The sequence below is a fragment of the Odontesthes bonariensis genome, chromosome 21, assembly GCF_027942865.1.
Source record: "Odontesthes bonariensis isolate fOdoBon6 chromosome 21, fOdoBon6.hap1, whole genome shotgun sequence".
Lineage (NCBI taxonomy): Eukaryota > Metazoa > Chordata > Actinopteri > Atheriniformes > Atherinopsidae > Odontesthes > Odontesthes bonariensis.
Genome location: NC_134526.1, coordinates 33,162,066 through 33,179,398, shown reverse-complemented (window position 1 = coordinate 33,179,398; position 17,333 = coordinate 33,162,066). Strand labels below are relative to the sequence as shown.

General features: G+C 55.6%; 1 protein-coding gene across 1 annotated transcript in view; it reads left to right on the top strand.

The window, feature by feature from the left end:
• The window catches only part of dus1l (dihydrouridine synthase 1-like (S. cerevisiae)), a 54,264-nt gene that overhangs the window by 418 nt on the left and 36,513 nt on the right, over positions 1-17,333 (top strand). Inside the window, exons 2-8 of the mRNA XM_075453151.1 lie at positions 97-345; positions 1,530-1,638; positions 1,740-1,790; positions 2,781-2,893; positions 3,006-3,088; positions 3,176-3,279; positions 3,438-3,585. Of these exons, the coding sequence (XP_075309266.1) occupies positions 109-345; positions 1,530-1,638; positions 1,740-1,790; positions 2,781-2,893; positions 3,006-3,088; positions 3,176-3,279; positions 3,438-3,585 (845 nt within the window). The 5' untranslated portion in view covers positions 97-108. The remainder of the gene's footprint in view (positions 1-96; positions 346-1,529; positions 1,639-1,739; positions 1,791-2,780; positions 2,894-3,005; positions 3,089-3,175; positions 3,280-3,437; positions 3,586-17,333) is intronic.

The window sequence follows — 17,333 nt, the reverse complement described above, 5'->3', positions numbered from 1 at the left end:
CTTTTTTTGGTAGATAGTAGTTGGTTATTAAATGTTGCATCATTCGGAGAATACTGTATGGATGTCTAACATATTGCTGCTCTGTGTGGTCTGTAGAAGTCATCTAAGATGGCAAAGCTCCAGGGCTTTGAATTCTGGAGGAAGACCCTAAGAGAGGCTAGCTTTGTGGTGGCACCCATGGTGGACCAGAGCGAGCTGGCCTGGCGCTTACTGAGCCGCCGGCATGGCGCTCATCTCTGCTACACCCCCATGCTACACGCCCAAGTGTTTGTCCGAGACGCCAACTACAGGAGGGAGAACCTCTACAATGAAGTCTGTGAGGAGGACAGACCCCTGATCACCCAGGTGAGGATCACACATACAGAAGCTGACAGAAACTGTAAACTCCTGTTAATATGTTCATGAAGAGTCTCAGGGTAATCACAAGAGCTTGAATAAGGGCAATTGGACTTTTTCTTGGATCCTGAAGACGTTTCACCTCTCATCCAAAAGGCTGCTTCAGTTCTTAACTGATGGTGGGGAGTATCAGCTGATGAGCTGCGGTTCCTAACTGTAACTAGCTATTTTCAAAAAGTAACATGTCCAACACAGACCAGCACAGCAACAGTGCTGCATCCAAACTTGAAGTAGCAGGAATGAAGGACAGCTATTGCTGCGTGTACACCAAGAGCGACCTACGCTACCTGAGCGCCGGAAATCATTATTTCTCTATGGAGGGTGAGCTAACTGGGCGACCAGAGCGGATTCGCCAGTGGCGAAGAGAACTGAGCTACCAGAGCGGATTCAAGCGATTAAACTCAAGCTAACATTATGGTAATGAGCTATGACCGCGGGGTTCGCGGAAACAGACGTGTAAACTTTGGTTCCTATCCAAACAATAGTCGTTTAATCCTGAGACTGTTGCAATTGCCGTGTCGAGAGCTTCAATACAATAGTGTAGTAACCCCACGCATACTTTTCTCACTGCAATTAAGTTTTATTTTGGATTTATTTTGGATTTTACTTCAAATTTTATTTTATTTTTCGCAGCTGCCTCTGCTATTCCTGCTCTTCTCAGGTGTACCTAATGTAGTTTTACATCATTTGTAACGTGATGTATATCTTGTATAACAAATTGTAATTAACAACACGTTTATTCGTATCCCTGCCCTCTCTTTCCTCATGTTCTTTTTCGCGGGGGTGCTTCACATCCGCGGGGCCTTTAAAAATTGAACATTCTAAATGTGACGTCACGAGCTACCAAAGCTACCAAAGCAAATTCTCTGGCGAAGCTTCTCCAGCTACCTCCGCTACCAGGCAGCGTAGGTCGCTCTTGGTGTACACGCAGCATTACAGTCACATGTGTCCCTGAACCCATGTGCATGTTGTTGAGTCATTATCGTCTCACAACCATTCACACCTTGAACCCAAGAAGTCGTCCAGTTGCCCTTATTCAAGCTCCTTTGACTCCTTGAAATGTGAAATGATACCTTACTGACATGTGCTGTACTGGTGGGCTATAAATCACTGCACCGTTGTCTTTGGGATAGTTCTGTGCCAACGATCCAGAAGTGTTCCTTCAGGCAGCTTTGCTGGCTCAGAAGTACTGCGATGCCATTGACCTCAACCTGGGGTGTCCACAGATGATAGCTAAGAGAGGTACACACAGTCCTGACCCAGTAGAACCCTGGACATTCGGACATATTGCTGGACCTGCCTAAACCTAAATAAAAGCACTAAACTGTTGGGCTTTTTTTCAGGACACTATGGAGTGTTTCTCCAAGATGAGTGGGAGTTGTTAGAGAAGATGGGTAAGTCTGTTAAACTCCAGTGAACAAAGTAGCGATAGTTTGTCTTTGTGCATCATGATGACTTGACATTTAGTCTATAGCCCCTTTCACACTGCCGAATAACCCGCGTTTAATTCGCAAATTTAGCGTGTCCGCTGTTGTGTTCACACTGCCGACCCGGGCTGCCGCGTCAACTCGACTCGCCTTTCGACCCGCGTCGGACCCTAGTCTTTTTGCCGAGCCGAGTTTGATGTGAACACAATCGACGCAGGTCGGACGTGGGCGTGACGTGAGGAGTTTAAAAAACAAAATGGACAGCTGATTCAGAACAACAGCGACAGGTGAGGACAAGTTTTACTCTGTTTTAGCCTACATCAAGTTGGAGACATTTTTTAATATGGCCAACTGGGGAGACAAGGAGGTCCGCGAGCTCCTCAGCCTCCGAGCAGAGGACGTTATTTTCCGCCACATGTCGGGGACGGTGAAAGATGGACCTCTGCTGGAAGGGCTGGCCAGAAAGATGGGAGAGCGCGGTTTCCCACGCAGCAAGACGCACCGTAAAGTAACATCTCCATGAACTGCATTGCAAAAACGAGTTCTCAAGGTGTCCCGCCATCGTTTGTTTGAAAAATTTGATGCAGACAGGTGTATTTAACCCTACCTCCGACGCATGGCTTGTGCCTACGTCATTGTACACGCCCAGCATTTTATGTGTTTCGTGTGACGCTCTGCCACTAGGCAACTCCCCCTGAAGTTGGCTTCAGGCGACACGGGTCACCCTGACACGCCAAGCGTTCACATTGCTCGACGCGGGTCGAAGGTGCAATTTGGACCCGCTAAGATAGCGGGTCGCAGTGTGAAAGGGGCTAATGCCTCATCTCTGAAAAATATCAAGTCAAAGGCTATACATAAGCTCTTTCTTAAAAATGAAAAGCAAATTCCTTTCATTTTTTTCCAAGTAGCAACCCTCTCACTGTCCTGGGAACCTAAAATCCCCCTCTTATTTGTCAGTCAGGCTAGCCAATGAAAAGCTGTCGGTCCCGATCACATGTAAGATCCGCGTGTTCAAGGAGATTGAAAAAACGGTCCACTATGCCCAGATGCTGGAGAAGGCTGGATGTCAGGTTTGTTTCTTATGAATCCACTCCCCTTTGGCACTATTATTCACCTAAAGGTTCTCACACAGCCTGCTGAAGGCTGCGATGTGCAGTAAGTGTTCCTCTGTGTCTTTCTCAGCTGCTGACAGTGCACGGCAGAACCAAAGATCAGAAAGGAGCCGTGACGGGCATCGCCAGCTGGGAGCACATTAAGGCTGTACGGTGAGCTACCACACGGCCTGTGTTGTAATGCTTCCAGAAGTCAGGTTTATAGTGCTGATGATTTAGTTTGGTGTGATTTGGCAACAGGAGGGCAGTAAATATTCCAGTGTTTGCCAATGGCAACATCCAGCACCTGAGTGATGTGGAGCGCTGCATTCAGGAGACGGGAGTGCAGGGAGTTATGAGTGCAGGTCAGAGCACAATCCACCATCAGCCATGTTTCTGTATGGCTTAAAGAAATGTTGTTGGATTCCTGGTTGCTTTATATTTGTACATACTAATAATGAGCAATGAGCACTGGTACTGCTACTTGTTTTTAAAATGAATTTCTCTGTTCCATTTTTCCTAGAGGGGAATCTCCATAACCCAGCACTGTTTGAGGGCAGCAGCCCCCCTGTGTGGGAAATGGCTGAGGAATATCTGGAGGTGGTGAAGCAGTACCCTCCCTGCTCTCTGTCCTATGTACGAGCCCACCTCTTCAAGCTCTGGCACCACACGTATGTCTTTGTTCCTGTCATTCTTTTATGGATGCCCAATAACCCGAGTAGATCCCATTCTTCAACTCTTTGCTTCTGTAAAGGTGAAACATAAAAGCCAGCCATTTGAATTGTCATCACGGATTCTTTGGTGAAACAGTAGCTCCATCTGTTTATTGTCATTGATACGTTGTGTTTCCTGCTGCTGCATCAAAATGAACTGGAAGGAGCAGTCTATGGAAGCTGGCTGGTTGGCATTAGCAGAAAGTTATTCCAGCTTTGCTACATCTTTAGAGCTGCGTTCCATGGAATCTTAATGTAAATTCCTCAATCGCATCCAAGCCATCTGAATCGGCTCACAAGTGCTCTTGTAGATTTCAAATGAATTTGATTCTGCATAGTTTTTTGGTTTGTATAGGCCAGTTGGGATTTGCATGGATCCCTCATGGTCACCATGTCCGGGGCCATATACTGCCCAATTAATATGCATCATAGGATGAACTACTGAGGACATTTTTCTTCCAACCCTGACCTGCAACTTGAGTGAGATATCAGTTTCTCACCACTATTTCTCTCAGAATTTCAGCTTGACCAAGCGACCTGAGCTGTAAAGGCCTGCGTTCACTCTCTATCTGTTGGACAGCACCAGAAATGAGTCCATGCTCTGTGGAAATAGCTGTTATTAAAAGCAGCAGCAGAAACACCGCGTGGCCCCATATTGCACATCATCTCCTGCTGAATGAAGACGATTTTCAATAAAGCTGGAAAACAACAAATGGACTGGACTTAGATGGCACTTTTGCAGTCTAATTGACCACTCAGAGCACTTTCTTTACTACAAGCGTCACACACACACACACACAAACATAGAGCATGTGTTAGTTCAGTGTCCTGTCTGAGGACGCGTTGTTCAGCGTCCTGTCCGAGGACGCGTTGTTCAGCGTCCCGTTGTTCAGCGTCCTGTCCGAGGACGCGTTGTTCAGCGTCCCGTTGTTCAGCGTCCTGTCCGAGGACGCGTTGTTCAGCGTCCCGTTGTTCAGCGTCCTGTCCGAGGACGCGTTGTTCAGCGTCCTGTCCGAGGACGCGTTGTTCAGCGTCCTGTTCGAGGACGCGTTGTTCAGCGTCCCGTTGTTCAGCGTCCCGTTGTTCAGCGTCCTGTCTGAGGACGCGTTGTTCAGCGTCCTGTCTGAGGACGCGTTGTTCAGCGTCCTGTACGAGGACGCGTTGTTCAGCGTCCTGTCTGAGAACGCGTGGTTCAGCGTCCTGTCCGAGGACGCGTGGTTCAGCGTCCTGTCCGAGGACGCGTTGTTCAGCGTCCTGTCCGAGGACGCGTTGTTTCAGCGTCCTGTCCGAGGACGCGTTGTTTCAGCGTCCTGTCCGAGGACGCGTTGTTTCAGCGGCCCGTTTTTCAGCGTCCTGTCTGAGGACGCGTTGTTTAGCGTCCCGTTGTTCAGTGTCCTGTCTGAAGATGCGTTGTTCAGCGTCCCATTGTTCAGCGTCCCGTTGTTCAGCGTCCTGTCTGAGGACGCGTTGTTTAGCGTCCTGTCTGAGGACGCGTTGTTCAGCGTCCTGTCCGAGGACGCGTTATTCAGCGTCATGTCCGAGGACGCGTTGTTCAGCGTCCCGTTGTTTAGCGTCCTGTCCGAGGACGCGTTGTTCAGCGTCCTGTCCGAGGACGCGTTGTTCAGCGTCCTGTCCGAGGACGCGTTGTTTAGCGTCCTGTCAGAGGACTCGTTATTCAGCGTCATGTCCGAGGACGCGTTGTTCAGCGTCCTGTCCGAGGACCCGTTGTTCAGCGTCCCATTGTTCAGCGTCCTGTGTGAGGACGCGTTGTTCAGCGTCCTGTCCGAGGACGCGTTGTTTAGCGTCCTGTCATAGCACGCGTTGTTCAGCGTCCTGTCCGAGGACGCGTTGTTCGACTTCCTGTCCGAGGACGCGTTGTTTAGCGTCCTGTCATAGGACGCGTTGTTCAGCGTCCTGTCCGAGGACGCGTTGTTCAGCTTCCTGTCCAAGGACGCGTTGTTCAGCGTCCTTTCTGAGGACGCGTTGTTCAGCGTCCCGTTGTTCAGTGTCCCGTTGTTCAGCGTCCTGTCTGAGGACGCGTTTTTTTAGCGTCCTGTCCGAGGACGCGTTTTTCAGTGTCCTGTCCGAGGATGCGTTGTTCAGCGTCCTTTCTGAGGACGCGTTGTTCAGCGTCCCGTTGTTCAGCGTCCCGTTGTTCAGCGTCCCGTTGTTCAGCGTCCTGTCTGAGGACGCGTTTTTTTAGCGTCCTGTCCGAGGACGCGTTGTTCAGTGTCCTGTCCGAGGACGCGTTGTTCAGTGTCCCGTTGTTTAGCGTCCTGTCCGAGGACGCGTTGTTCAGCGTCCTGTCCGAGGACGCGTTGTTTAGCGTCCTGTCATAGGACGCGTTGTTTAGCGTCCTGTCATAGGACGCGTTGTTCAGCGTCCTGTCCGAGGACGCGTTGTTCAGCTTCCTGTCCGAGGACGCGTTGTTCAGCGTCCTGTCCGAGGACGCGTTGTTCAGCGTCCTGTCCGAGGACGCGTTGTTCAGCGTCCTGTCCGAGGACGCGTTGTTCAGCGTCCTGTCCGAGGACGCTTTGTTCAGCGTCCCGTTGTTCAGCGTCCTTTCTGAGGACGCGTTGTTCAGCGTCCCGTTGTTCAGCGTCCCGTTGTTCAGCGTCCCGTTGTTCAGCGTCCTGTCTGAGGACGCGTTTTTTTAGCGTCCTGTCCGAGGACGCGTTGTTCAGTGTCCTGTCCGAGGACGCGTTGTTCAGTGTCCCGTTGTTTAGCGTCCTGTCCGAGGACGCGTTGTTCAGCGTCCTGTCCGAGGACGCGTTGTTTAGCGTCCTGTCATAGGACGCGTTGTTCAGCGTCCTGTCCGAGGACGCGTTGTTCAGCGTCCTGTCCGAGGACGCGTTGTTCAGCTTCCTGTCCGAGGACGCGTTGTTCAGCGTCCTGTCCGAGGACGCGTTGTTCAGCGTCCTGTCCGAGGACGCGTTGTTCAGCGTCCCGTTGTTCAGCGTCCCGTTGTTCAGCGTCCTTTCTGAGGACGCGTTGTTCAGCGTCCCGTTGTTCAGCATCCTTTCTGAGGACGCGTTGTTCAGCGTCCCGTTGTTCAGCGTCCTGTCTGAGGACGCGTTGTTCAGCGTCCCGTTGTTCAGCGTCCTTTCTGAGGACGCGTTGTTCAGCGTCCCGTTGTTCAGCATCCTTTCTGAGGACGCGTTGTTCAGCGTCCCGTTGTTCAGCGTCCTGTCTGAGGACGCGTTGTTCAGCGTCCCGTTGTTCAGCGTCCTGTCTGAGGACGCGTTGTTCAGCGTCCCGTTGTTCAGCGTCCTGTCTGAGGACGCGTTGTTTAGCGTCCCGTTGTTCAGTGTCCCGTTGTTCAGTGTCCTGTCTGAGGACGCGTTGTTCAGCGTCCCGTTGTTCAGCGTCCCGTTGTTCAGCGTCCCGTTGTTCAGCGTCCTGTTGTTCAGCGTCCTGTCCGAGGACGCGTTGTTCAGCGTCCCGTTGTTCAGCGTCCCGTTGTTCAGCGTCCTGTTGTTCAGCGTCCTGTTGTTCAGCGTCCTGTTGTTCAGCGTCCTGTCCGAGGACGCGTTGTTCAGCGTCCTGTCCGAGGACGCGTTGTTTAGCGTCCTGTCCGAGGACGCGTTGTTCAGCGTCCTGTCCGAGGATGCGTTGTTCAGCGTCCCGTTCTTTAGCGTCCTCTCCGAGGACGCGTTGTTCAGCGTCCTGTCCGAGGGTGCGTTGTTCAGCGTCCTGTCCGAGGGTGCGTTGTTCAGCGTCCTGTCCAAGGACGCGTTGTTCAGCGTCCTGTCCGAGGGTGCGTTGTTCAGCGTCCCGTTCTTTAGCGTCCTGTCCGAGGACGCGTTGTTCAGCGTCCTGTCCGAGGACGCGTTGTTCAGCGTCCTGTCCGAGGACGCGTTGTTCAGCTTCCTGTCCGAGGACGCGTTGTTCAGCATCCCGTTGTTCAGCGTCCTTTCTGAGGACGCGTTGTTCAGCGTCCCGTTGTTCAGCGTCCCGTTGTTCAGCGTCCCGTCTGAGGACGCGTTTTTTTAGCGTCCTGTCCGAGGACGCGTTGTTCAGTGTCCTGTCCGAGGACGCGTTGTTCAGTGTCCCGTTGTTTAGCGTCCTGTCCGAGGACGCGTTGTTCAGCGTCCTGTCCGAGGACGCGTTGTTTAGCGTCCTGTCATAGGACGCGTTGTTTAGCGTCCTGTCATAGGACGCGTTGTTCAGCGTCCTGTCCGAGGACGCGTTGTTCAGCTTCCTGTCCGAGGACGCGTTGTTCAGCGTCCTGTCCGAGGACGCGTTGTTCAGCGTCCTGTCCGAGGACGCTTTGTTCAGCGTCCCGTTGTTCAGCGTCCTTTCTGAGGACGCGTTGTTCAGCGTCCCGTTGTTCAGCGTCCCGTTGTTCAGCGTCCCGTTGTTCAGCGTCCCGTTGTTCAGCGTCCCGTTGTTCAGCGTCCCGTTGTTCAGCGTCCTGTCTGAGGACGCGTTTTTTTAGCGTCCTGTCCGAGGACGCGTTGTTCAGTGTCCTGTCCGAGGACGCGTTGTTCAGTGTCCCGTTGTTTAGCGTCCTGTCCGAGGACGCGTTGTTCAGCGTCCTGTCCGAGGACGCGTTGTTTAGCGTCCTGTCATAGGACGCGTTGTTCAGCGTCCTGTCCGAGGACGCGTTGTTCAGCGTCCTGTCCGAGGACGCGTTGTTCAGCTTCCTGTCCGAGGACGCGTTGTTCAGCGTCCTGTCCGAGGACGCGTTGTTCAGCGTCCTGTCTGAGGACGCGTTGTTCAGCGTCCCGTTGTTCAGCGTCCTTTCTGAGGACGCGTTGTTCAGCGTCCCGTTGTTCAGCATCCTTTCTGAGGACGCGTTGTTCAGCGTCCCGTTGTTCAGCGTCCTGTCTGAGGACGCGTTGTTCAGCGTCCCGTTGTTCAGCGTCCTGTCTGAGGACGCGTTGTTCAGCGTCCCGTTGTTCAGCGTCCTGTCTGAGGACGCGTTGTTTAGCGTCCCGTTGTTCAGTGTCCCGTTGTTCAGTGTCCTGTCTGAGGACGGGTTGTTCAGCGTCCCGTTGTTCAGCGTCCCGTTGTTCAGCGTCCCGTTGTTCAGCGTCCCATTGTTCAGTGTCCTGTCTGAGGACGCGTTGTTCAGCGTCCCGTTGTTCAGCGTCCCGTTGTTCAGCGTCCCGTTGTTCAGCGTCCCGTTGTTCAGCGTCACGTTGTTCAGCGTCACGTTGTTCAGCGTCACGTTGTTCAGCGTCATGTCCGAGGACGCGTTGTTCAGCGTCATGTCCGAGGACGCGTTGTTCAGCGTCCTGTCCGAGGACGCGTTGTTCAGCGTCCTGTTTTTCAGCGTCCTGTTGTTCAGCGTCCTGTCTGAGGACGCGTTGTTCAGCGTCCTGTCCGAGGACGCCTTGTTCAGCGTCATGTCCGAGGACGCCTTGTTCAGCGTCATGTTCGAGGACGCGTTGTTCAGCGTCCTGTCCGAGGACGCGTTGTTCAGCGTCCTGTTGTTCAGCGTCCTGTTGTTCAGCGTCCTGTTGTTCAGCGTCCTGTTGTTCAGCGTCCTGTCTGAGGACGCGTTGTTCAGCGTCCTGTCCGAGGACGCCTTGTTCAGCGTCCTGTCCGAGGATGCGTTGTTCAGCGTCCCGTTGTTCAGCATCCTGTCCAAGGACGCGTTGTTCAGCGTCCTGTCCGAGGATGCGTTGTTCAGCGTCCCGTTATTCAGCATCCTGTCCAAGGACGCGTTGTTCAGCGTCCTGTCCGAGGACGCCTTGTTCAGCGTCCTGTCCGAGGAGGCCTTGCTCAGCGTCCTGTCCGAGGACGCGTTGTTCAGCGTCCTGTTGTTCAGCGTCCTGTCCGAGGACGCGTTGTTCAGCGTCCTGTTATTCAGCGTCCTGTCCGAGGATGCATTGTTCAGCGTCCCGTTGTTCAGCATCCTGTCCAAGGACGCGTTGTTCAGCGTCCTGTCCGAGGATGCGTTGTTCAGCGTCCCGTTGTTCAGCGTCCCGTTGTTCAGCGTCCTGTCAAAGGACGCGTTGTTTAGCGTCCCGTTGTTTAGCGTCCTGTCCGAGGACGCGTTGTTCAGCGTCCCGTTGTTCAGCGTCCCGTTGTTCAGCGTCCCGTTGTTCAGCGTCCTGTCCGAGGATGCGTTGTTCAGCGTCCCGTTGTTCAGCGTCCTGTCCGAGGACGCGTTGTTCAGCGTCCCGTTGTTCAGCGTCCTGTCTGAGGACGCGTTGTTCAGCGTCCCGTTGTTCAGCGTCCTGTCTGAGGACGCGTTGTTCAGCGTCCCGTATTTCAGCGTCCCGTTGTTCAGCGTCCCGTTGTTCAGCGTCCCGTTGTTCAGCGTCCCGTTGTTCAGCGTCCCGTTGTTCAGCGTCCCGTTGTTCAGCGTCCTGTCCGAGGACGCGTTGTTCAGCGTCCTGTTGTTCAGCGTCCTGTTGTTCAGCGTCCTGTCCGAGGACGCGTTGTTCAGCGTCCTCTCCGAGGATGCGTTGTTCAGCGTCCTGTCCGAGGATGCGTTGTTCAGCGTCCCGTTGTTCAGCATCCTGTCCAAGGACGCGTTGTTCAGCGTCCTGTCCGAGGATGCGTTGTTCAGCGTCCCGTTGTTCAGCATCCTGTCCAAGGACGCGTTGTTCAGCGTCCTGTCCGAGGACGCCTTGTTCAGCGTCCTGTCCGAGGAGGCCTTGCTCAGCGTCCTGTCCGAGGACGCGTTGTTCAGCGTCCTGTTGTTCAGCGTCCTTTCTGAGGACGCGTTGTTCAGCGTCCCGTTGTTCAGCGTCCCGTTGTTCAGCGTCCCGTTGTTCAGCGTCCTGTCTGAGGACGCGTTTTTTTAGCGTCCTGTCCGAGGACGCGTTGTTCAGCATCCTGTCCGAGGACGCGTTGTTCAGTGTCCCGTTGTTTAGCGTCCTGTCCGAGGACGCGTTGTTCAGCGTCCTGTCCGAGGACGCGTTGTTTAGCGTCCTGTCATAGGACGCGTTGTTCAGCGTCCTGTCCGAGGACGCGTTGTTCAGCGTCCTGTCCGAGGACGCGTTGTTCAGCTTCCTGTCCGAGGACGCGTCCCGTTGTTCAGCGTCCCGTTGTTCAGCGTCCCGTTGTTCAGCGTCCCGTTGTTCAGCGTCACGTTGTTCAGCGTCATGTCCGAGGACGCGTTGTTCAGCGTCATGTCCGAGGACGCGTTGTTCAGCGTCCTGTCCGAGGACGCGTTGTTCAGCGTCCTGTTTTTCAGCGTCCTGTTGTTCAGCGTCCTGTCTGAGGACGCGTTGTTCAGCGTCCTGTCCGAGGACGCCTTGTTCAGCGTCATGTCCGAGGACGCCTTGTTCAGCGTCATGTTCGAGGACGCGTTGTTCAGCGTCCTGTCCGAGGACGCGTTGTTCAGCGTCCTGTCCGAGGACGCGTTGTTCAGCTTCCTGTCCGAGGACGCGTTGTTCAGCGTCCTGTCCGAGGACGCGTTGTTCAGCGTCCTGTCTGAGGACGCGTTGTTCAGCGTCCCGTTGTTCAGCGTCCTTTCTGAGGACGCGTTGTTCAGCGTCCCGTTGTTCAGCATCCTTTCTGAGGACGCGTTGTTCAGCGTCCCGTTGTTCAGCGTCCTGTCTGAGGACGCGTTGTTCAGCGTCCCGTTGTTCAGCGTCCTGTCTGAGGACGCGTTGTTCAGCGTCCCGTTGTTCAGCGTCCTGTCTGAGGACGCGTTGTTTAGCGTCCCGTTGTTCAGTGTCCCGTTGTTCAGTGTCCTGTCTGAGGACGGGTTGTTCAGCGTCCCGTTGTTCAGCGTCCCGTTGTTCAGCGTCCCGTTGTTCAGCGTCCCATTGTTCAGTGTCCTGTCTGAGGACGCGTTGTTCAGCGTCCCGTTGTTCAGCGTCCCGTTGTTCAGCGTCCCGTTGTTCAGCGTCCCGTTGTTCAGCGTCACGTTGTTCAGCGTCACGTTGTTCAGCGTCACGTTGTTCAGCGTCATGTCCGAGGACGCGTTGTTCAGCGTCATGTCCGAGGACGCGTTGTTCAGCGTCCTGTCCGAGGACGCGTTGTTCAGCGTCCTGTTTTTCAGCGTCCTGTTGTTCAGCGTCCTGTCTGAGGACGCGTTGTTCAGCGTCCTGTCCGAGGACGCCTTGTTCAGCGTCATGTCCGAGGACGCCTTGTTCAGCGTCATGTTCGAGGACGCGTTGTTCAGCGTCCTGTCCGAGGACGCGTTGTTCAGCGTCCTGTTGTTCAGCGTCCTGTTGTTCAGCGTCCTGTTGTTCAGCGTCCTGTTGTTCAGCGTCCTGTCTGAGGACGCGTTGTTCAGCGTCCTGTCCGAGGACGCCTTGTTCAGCGTCCTGTCCGAGGATGCGTTGTTCAGCGTCCCGTTGTTCAGCATCCTGTCCAAGGACGCGTTGTTCAGCGTCCTGTCCGAGGATGCGTTGTTCAGCGTCCCGTTATTCAGCATCCTGTCCAAGGACGCGTTGTTCAGCGTCCTGTCCGAGGACGCCTTGTTCAGCGTCCTGTCCGAGGAGGCCTTGCTCAGCGTCCTGTCCGAGGACGCGTTGTTCAGCGTCCTGTTGTTCAGCGTCCTGTCCGAGGACGCGTTGTTCAGCGTCCTGTTATTCAGCGTCCTGTCCGAGGATGCATTGTTCAGCGTCCCGTTGTTCAGCATCCTGTCCAAGGACCCGTTGTTCAGCGTCCTGTCCGAGGATGCGTTGTTCAGCGTCCCGTTGTTCAGCGTCCCGTTGTTCAGCGTCCTGTCAAAGGACGCGTTGTTTAGCGTCCCGTTGTTTAGCGTCCTGTCCGAGGACGCGTTGTTCAGCGTCCCGTTGTTCAGCGTCCCGTTGTTCAGCGTCCCGTTGTTCAGCGTCCTGTCCGAGGATGCGTTGTTCAGCGTCCCGTTGTTCAGCGTCCTGTCCGAGGACGCGTTGTTCAGCGTCCCGTTGTTCAGCGTCCTGTCTGAGGACGCGTTGTTCAGCGTCCCGTTGTTCAGCGTCCTGTCTGAGGACGCGTTGTTCAGCGTCCCGTATTTCAGCGTCCCGTTGTTCAGCGTCCCGTTGTTCAGCGTCCCGTTGTTCAGCGTCCCGTTGTTCAGCGTCCCGTTGTTCAGCGTCCCGTTGTTCAGCGTCCTGTCCGAGGACGCGTTGTTCAGCGTCCTGTTGTTCAGCGTCCTGTTGTTCAGCGTCCTGTCCGAGGACGCGTTGTTCAGCGTCCTCTCCGAGGATGCGTTGTTCAGCGTCCTGTCCGAGGATGCGTTGTTCAGCGTCCCGTTGTTCAGCATCCTGTCCAAGGACGCGTTGTTCAGCGTCCTGTCCGAGGATGCGTTGTTCAGCGTCCCGTTGTTCAGCATCCTGTCCAAGGACGCGTTGTTCAGCGTCCTGTCCGAGGACGCCTTGTTCAGCGTCCTGTCCGAGGAGGCCTTGCTCAGCGTCCTGTCCGAGGACGCGTTGTTCAGCGTCCTGTTGTTCAGCGTCCTTTCTGAGGACGCGTTGTTCAGCGTCCCGTTGTTCAGCGTCCCGTTGTTCAGCGTCCCGTTGTTCAGCGTCCTGTCTGAGGACGCGTTTTTTTAGCGTCCTGTCCGAGGACGCGTTGTTCAGCATCCTGTCCGAGGACGCGTTGTTCAGTGTCCCGTTGTTTAGCGTCCTGTCCGAGGACGCGTTGTTCAGCGTCCTGTCCGAGGACGCGTTGTTTAGCGTCCTGTCATAGGACGCGTTGTTCAGCGTCCTGTCCGAGGACGCGTTGTTCAGCGTCCTGTCCGAGGACGCGTTGTTCAGCTTCCTGTCCGAGGACGCGTCCCGTTGTTCAGCGTCCCGTTGTTCAGCGTCCCGTTGTTCAGCGTCACGTTGTTCAGCGTCATGTCCGAGGACGCGTTGTTCAGCGTCATGTCCGAGGACGCGTTGTTCAGCGTCCTGTCCGAGGACGCGTTGTTCAGCGTCCTGTTTTTCAGCGTCCTGTTGTTCAGCGTCCTGTCTGAGGACGCGTTGTTCAGCGTCCTGTCCGAGGACGCCTTGTTCAGCGTCATGTCCGAGGACGCCTTGTTCAGCGTCATGTTCGAGGACGCGTTGTTCAGCGTCCTGTCCGAGGACGCGTTGTTCAGCGTCCTGTTGTTCAGCGTCCTGTTGTTCAGCGTCCTGTCTGAGGACGCGTTGTTCAGCGTCCTGTCCGAGGACGCCTTGTTCAGCGTCCTGTCCGAGGATGCGTTGTTCAGCGTCCCGTTGTTCAGCATCCTGTCCAAGGACGCGTTTTTCAGCGTCCTGTCCGAGGATGCGTTGTTCAGCGTCCCGTTATTCAGCATCCTGTCCAAGGACGCGTTGTTCAGCGTCCTGTCCGAGGACGCCTTGTTCAGCGTCCTGTCCGAGGAGGCCTTGCTCAGCGTCCTGTCCGAGGACGCGTTGTTCAGCGTCCTGTTGTTCAGCGTCCTGTCCGAGGACGCGTTGTTCAGCGTCCTGTTATTCAGCGTCCTGTCCGAGGATGCATTGTTCAGCGTCCCGTTGTTCAGCATCCTGTCCAAGGACGCGTTGTTCAGCGTCCTGTCCGAGGATGCGTTGTTCAGCGTCCCGTTGTTCAGCGTCCCGTTGTTCAGCGTCCCGTTGTTCAGCGTCCTGTCAAAGGACGCGTTGTTTAGCGTCCCGTTGTTTAGCGTCCTGTCCGAGGACGCGTTGTTCAGCGTCCCGTTGTTCAGCGTCCCGTTGTTCAGCGTCCCGTTGTTCAGCGTCCTGTCCGAGGATGCGTTGTTCAGCGTCCCGTTGTTCAGCGTCCTGTCCGAGGACGCGTTGTTCAGCGTCCCGTTGTTCAGCGTCCTGTCTGAGGACGCGTTGTTCAGCGTCCCGTTGTTCAGCGTCCTGTCTGAGGACGCGTTGTTCAGCGTCCCGTTGTTCAGCGTCCCGTTGTTCAGCGTCCCGTTGTTCAGCGTCCCGTTGTTCAGCGTCCCGTTGTTCAGCGTCCCGTTGTTCAGCGTCCTGTCCGAGGACGCGTTGTTCAGCGTCCTGTTGTTCAGCGTCCTGTTGTTCAGCGTCCTGTCCGAGGACGCGTTGTTCAGCGTCCTCTCCGAGGATGCGTTGTTCAGCGTCCTGTCCGAGGATGCGTTGTTCAGCGTCCCGTTGTTCAGCATCCTGTCCAAGGACGCGTTGTTCAGCGTCCTGTCCGAGGATGCGTTGTTCAGCGTCCCGTTGTTCAGCATCCTGTCCAAGGACGCGTTGTTCAGCGTCCTGTCCGAGGACGCCTTGTTCAGCGTCCTGTCCGAGGAGGCCTTGCTCAGCGTCCTGTCCGAGGACGCGTTGTTTAGCGTCCTGTTGTTCAGCGTCCTGTCCGAGGACGCGTTGTTCAGCGTCCTGTTATTCAGCGTCCTGTCCGAGGATGCGTTGTTCAGCGTCCCGTTGTTCAGCATCCTGTTCAAGGACGCGTTGTTCAGCGTCCTGTCCGAGGATGCGTTGTTCAGCGTCCCGTTGTTCAGCATCCTGTCCAAGGACGCGTTGTTCAGCGTCCTTTATCGAGGACGCCTTGTTCAGCGTCCTGTCCGAGGACGCGTTGTTCAGCGTCCTGTTGTTCAGCGTCCTGTTGTTCAGCGTCCTGTTTTTCAGCGTCCTGTTTTTCAGCGTGTTGTCCGAGGACGCGTTGTTCAGCGTCCCGTTGTTCAGCGTCCTGTTGTTCAGCGTCCTGTCCGAGGACGCGTTGTTCAGCGTCCTGTTGTTCAGCGTCCTGTTGTTCAGCGTCCTGTCCGAGGACGCCTTGTTCAGCGTCCTGTCCGAGGATGCGTTGTTCAGCGTCCCGTTGTTCAGCATCCTGTCCAAGGAGGCGTTGTTCAGCGTCCTGTCCGAGGATGCGTTGTTCAGCGTCCCGTTGTTTAGCGTCCTGTCCGAGGACGCGTTGTTTAGCGTCCTGTCATAGGACGCGTTGTTCAGCGTCCTGTCCGAGGACGCGTTGTTCAGCGTCCTGTCCGAGGACGCGTTGTTCAGCGTCCCGTTGTTCAGCGTCCTTTCTGAGGACGCGTTGTTCAGCGTCCCGTTGTTCAGCGTCCCGTTGTTCAGCGTCCCGTTGTTCAGCGTCCTGTCTGAGGACGCGTTTTTTTAGCGTCCTGTCCGAGGACGCGTTGTTCAGCGTCCCGTTGTTCAGCGTCCTTTCTGAGGACGCGTTGTTCAGCGTCCCGTTGTTCAGCGTCCCGTTGTTCAGCGTCCCGTTGTTCAGCGTCCCATTGTTCAGCGTCCTGTCTGAGGACGCGTTTTTTTAGCGTCCTGTCCGAGGACGCGTTGTTCAGTGTCCTGTCCGAGGACGCGTTGTTCAGTGTCCCGTTGTTTAGCGTCCTGTCCGAGGACGCGTTGTTTAGCGTCCTGTCATAGGACGCGTTGTTCAGCGTCCTTTCTGAGGACGCGTTGTTCAGCGTCCCGTTGTTCAGCGTCCCGTTGTTCAGCGTCCTGTCTGAGGACGCGTTTTTTTAGCGTCCTGTCCGAGGACGCGTTGTTCAGCGTCCTGTCCGAGGACCCGTTGTTCAGCGTCCCATTGTTCAGCGTCCTGTGTGAGGACGCGTTGTTCAGCGTCCTGTTGTTCAGCGTCCTGTCCGAGGACGCCTTGTTCAGCGTCCTGTCCGAGGATGCGTTGTTCAGCGTCCCGTTGTTCAGCATCCTGTCCAATGACGCGTTGTTCAGCGTCCTGTCCGAGGATGCGTTGTTCAGCGTCCCGTTGTTCAGCGTCCCGTTGTTCAGCGTCCTGTCAAAGGACGCGTTGTTTAGCGTCCCGTTGTTTAGCGTCCTGTCCGAGGACGCGTTGTTCAGCGTCCCGTTGTTCAGCGTCCCGTTGTTCAGCGTCCCGTTGTTCAGCGTCCTGTCCGAGGACGCGTTGTTCAGCGTCCCGTTGGTCAGCGTCCTGTCCGAGGACGCGTTGTTCAGCGTCCCGTTGTTCAGCGTCCTGTCCGAGGACGCGTTGTTCAGCGTCCTGTTGTTCAGCGTCCTGTTGTTCAGCGTCCTGTCCGAGGACGCGTTGTTCAGCATCCTGTCCGAGGACGCGTTGTTCAGCTTCCTGTCCGAGGACGCGTTGTTCAGCGTCCTGTCCGAGGACGCGTTGTTCAGCTTCCTGTCCGAGGACGCGTTGTTCAGCGTCCTGTCCGAGGACGCGTTGTTCAGCGTCCCGTTGTTCAGCGTCCTTTCTGAGGACGCGTTGTTCAGCGTCCTGTCTGAGGACGCGTTGTTTAGCGTCCTGTCATAGGACGCGTTGTTTAGCGTCCTGTCATAGGACGCGTTGTTCAGCGTCCTTTCTGAGGACGCGTTGTTCAGCGTCCCGTTGTTCAGCGTCCCGTTGTTCAGCGTCCCGTTGTTCAGCGTCCCGTTGTTCAGCGCCCCGTTGTTCAGCGTCCTGTCTGAGTACGCGTTTTTTTAGCGTCCTGTCCGAGGACGCGTTGTTCAGCGTCCTGTCCAAGGACGCGTTGTTCAGCGTCCTGTTGTTCAGCGTCCTGTTGTTCAGCGTCCTGTCCGAGGACGCGTTGTTCAGCGTCCCGTTGTTTAGCGTCCTGTCCGAGGACGCGTTGTTCAGCGTCCCGTTGTTCAGCGTCCCGTTGTTCAGCGTCCCGTTGTTCAGCGTCCTGTCCGAGGATGCGTTGTTCAGCGTCCCGTTGTTCAGCGTCCTGTCCGAGGACGCGTTGTTCAGCGTCCCGTTGTTCAGCGTCCTGTCCGAGGACGCGTTGTTCAGCGTCCCGTTGTTCAGCGTCCTGTCCGAGGACGCGTTGTTCAGCGTCCTGTTGTTCAGCGTCCTGTTGTTCAGCGTCCTGTCCGAGGACGCGTTGTTCAGCATCCTGTCCGAGGACGCGTTGTTCAGCTTCCTGTCCGAGGACGCGTTGT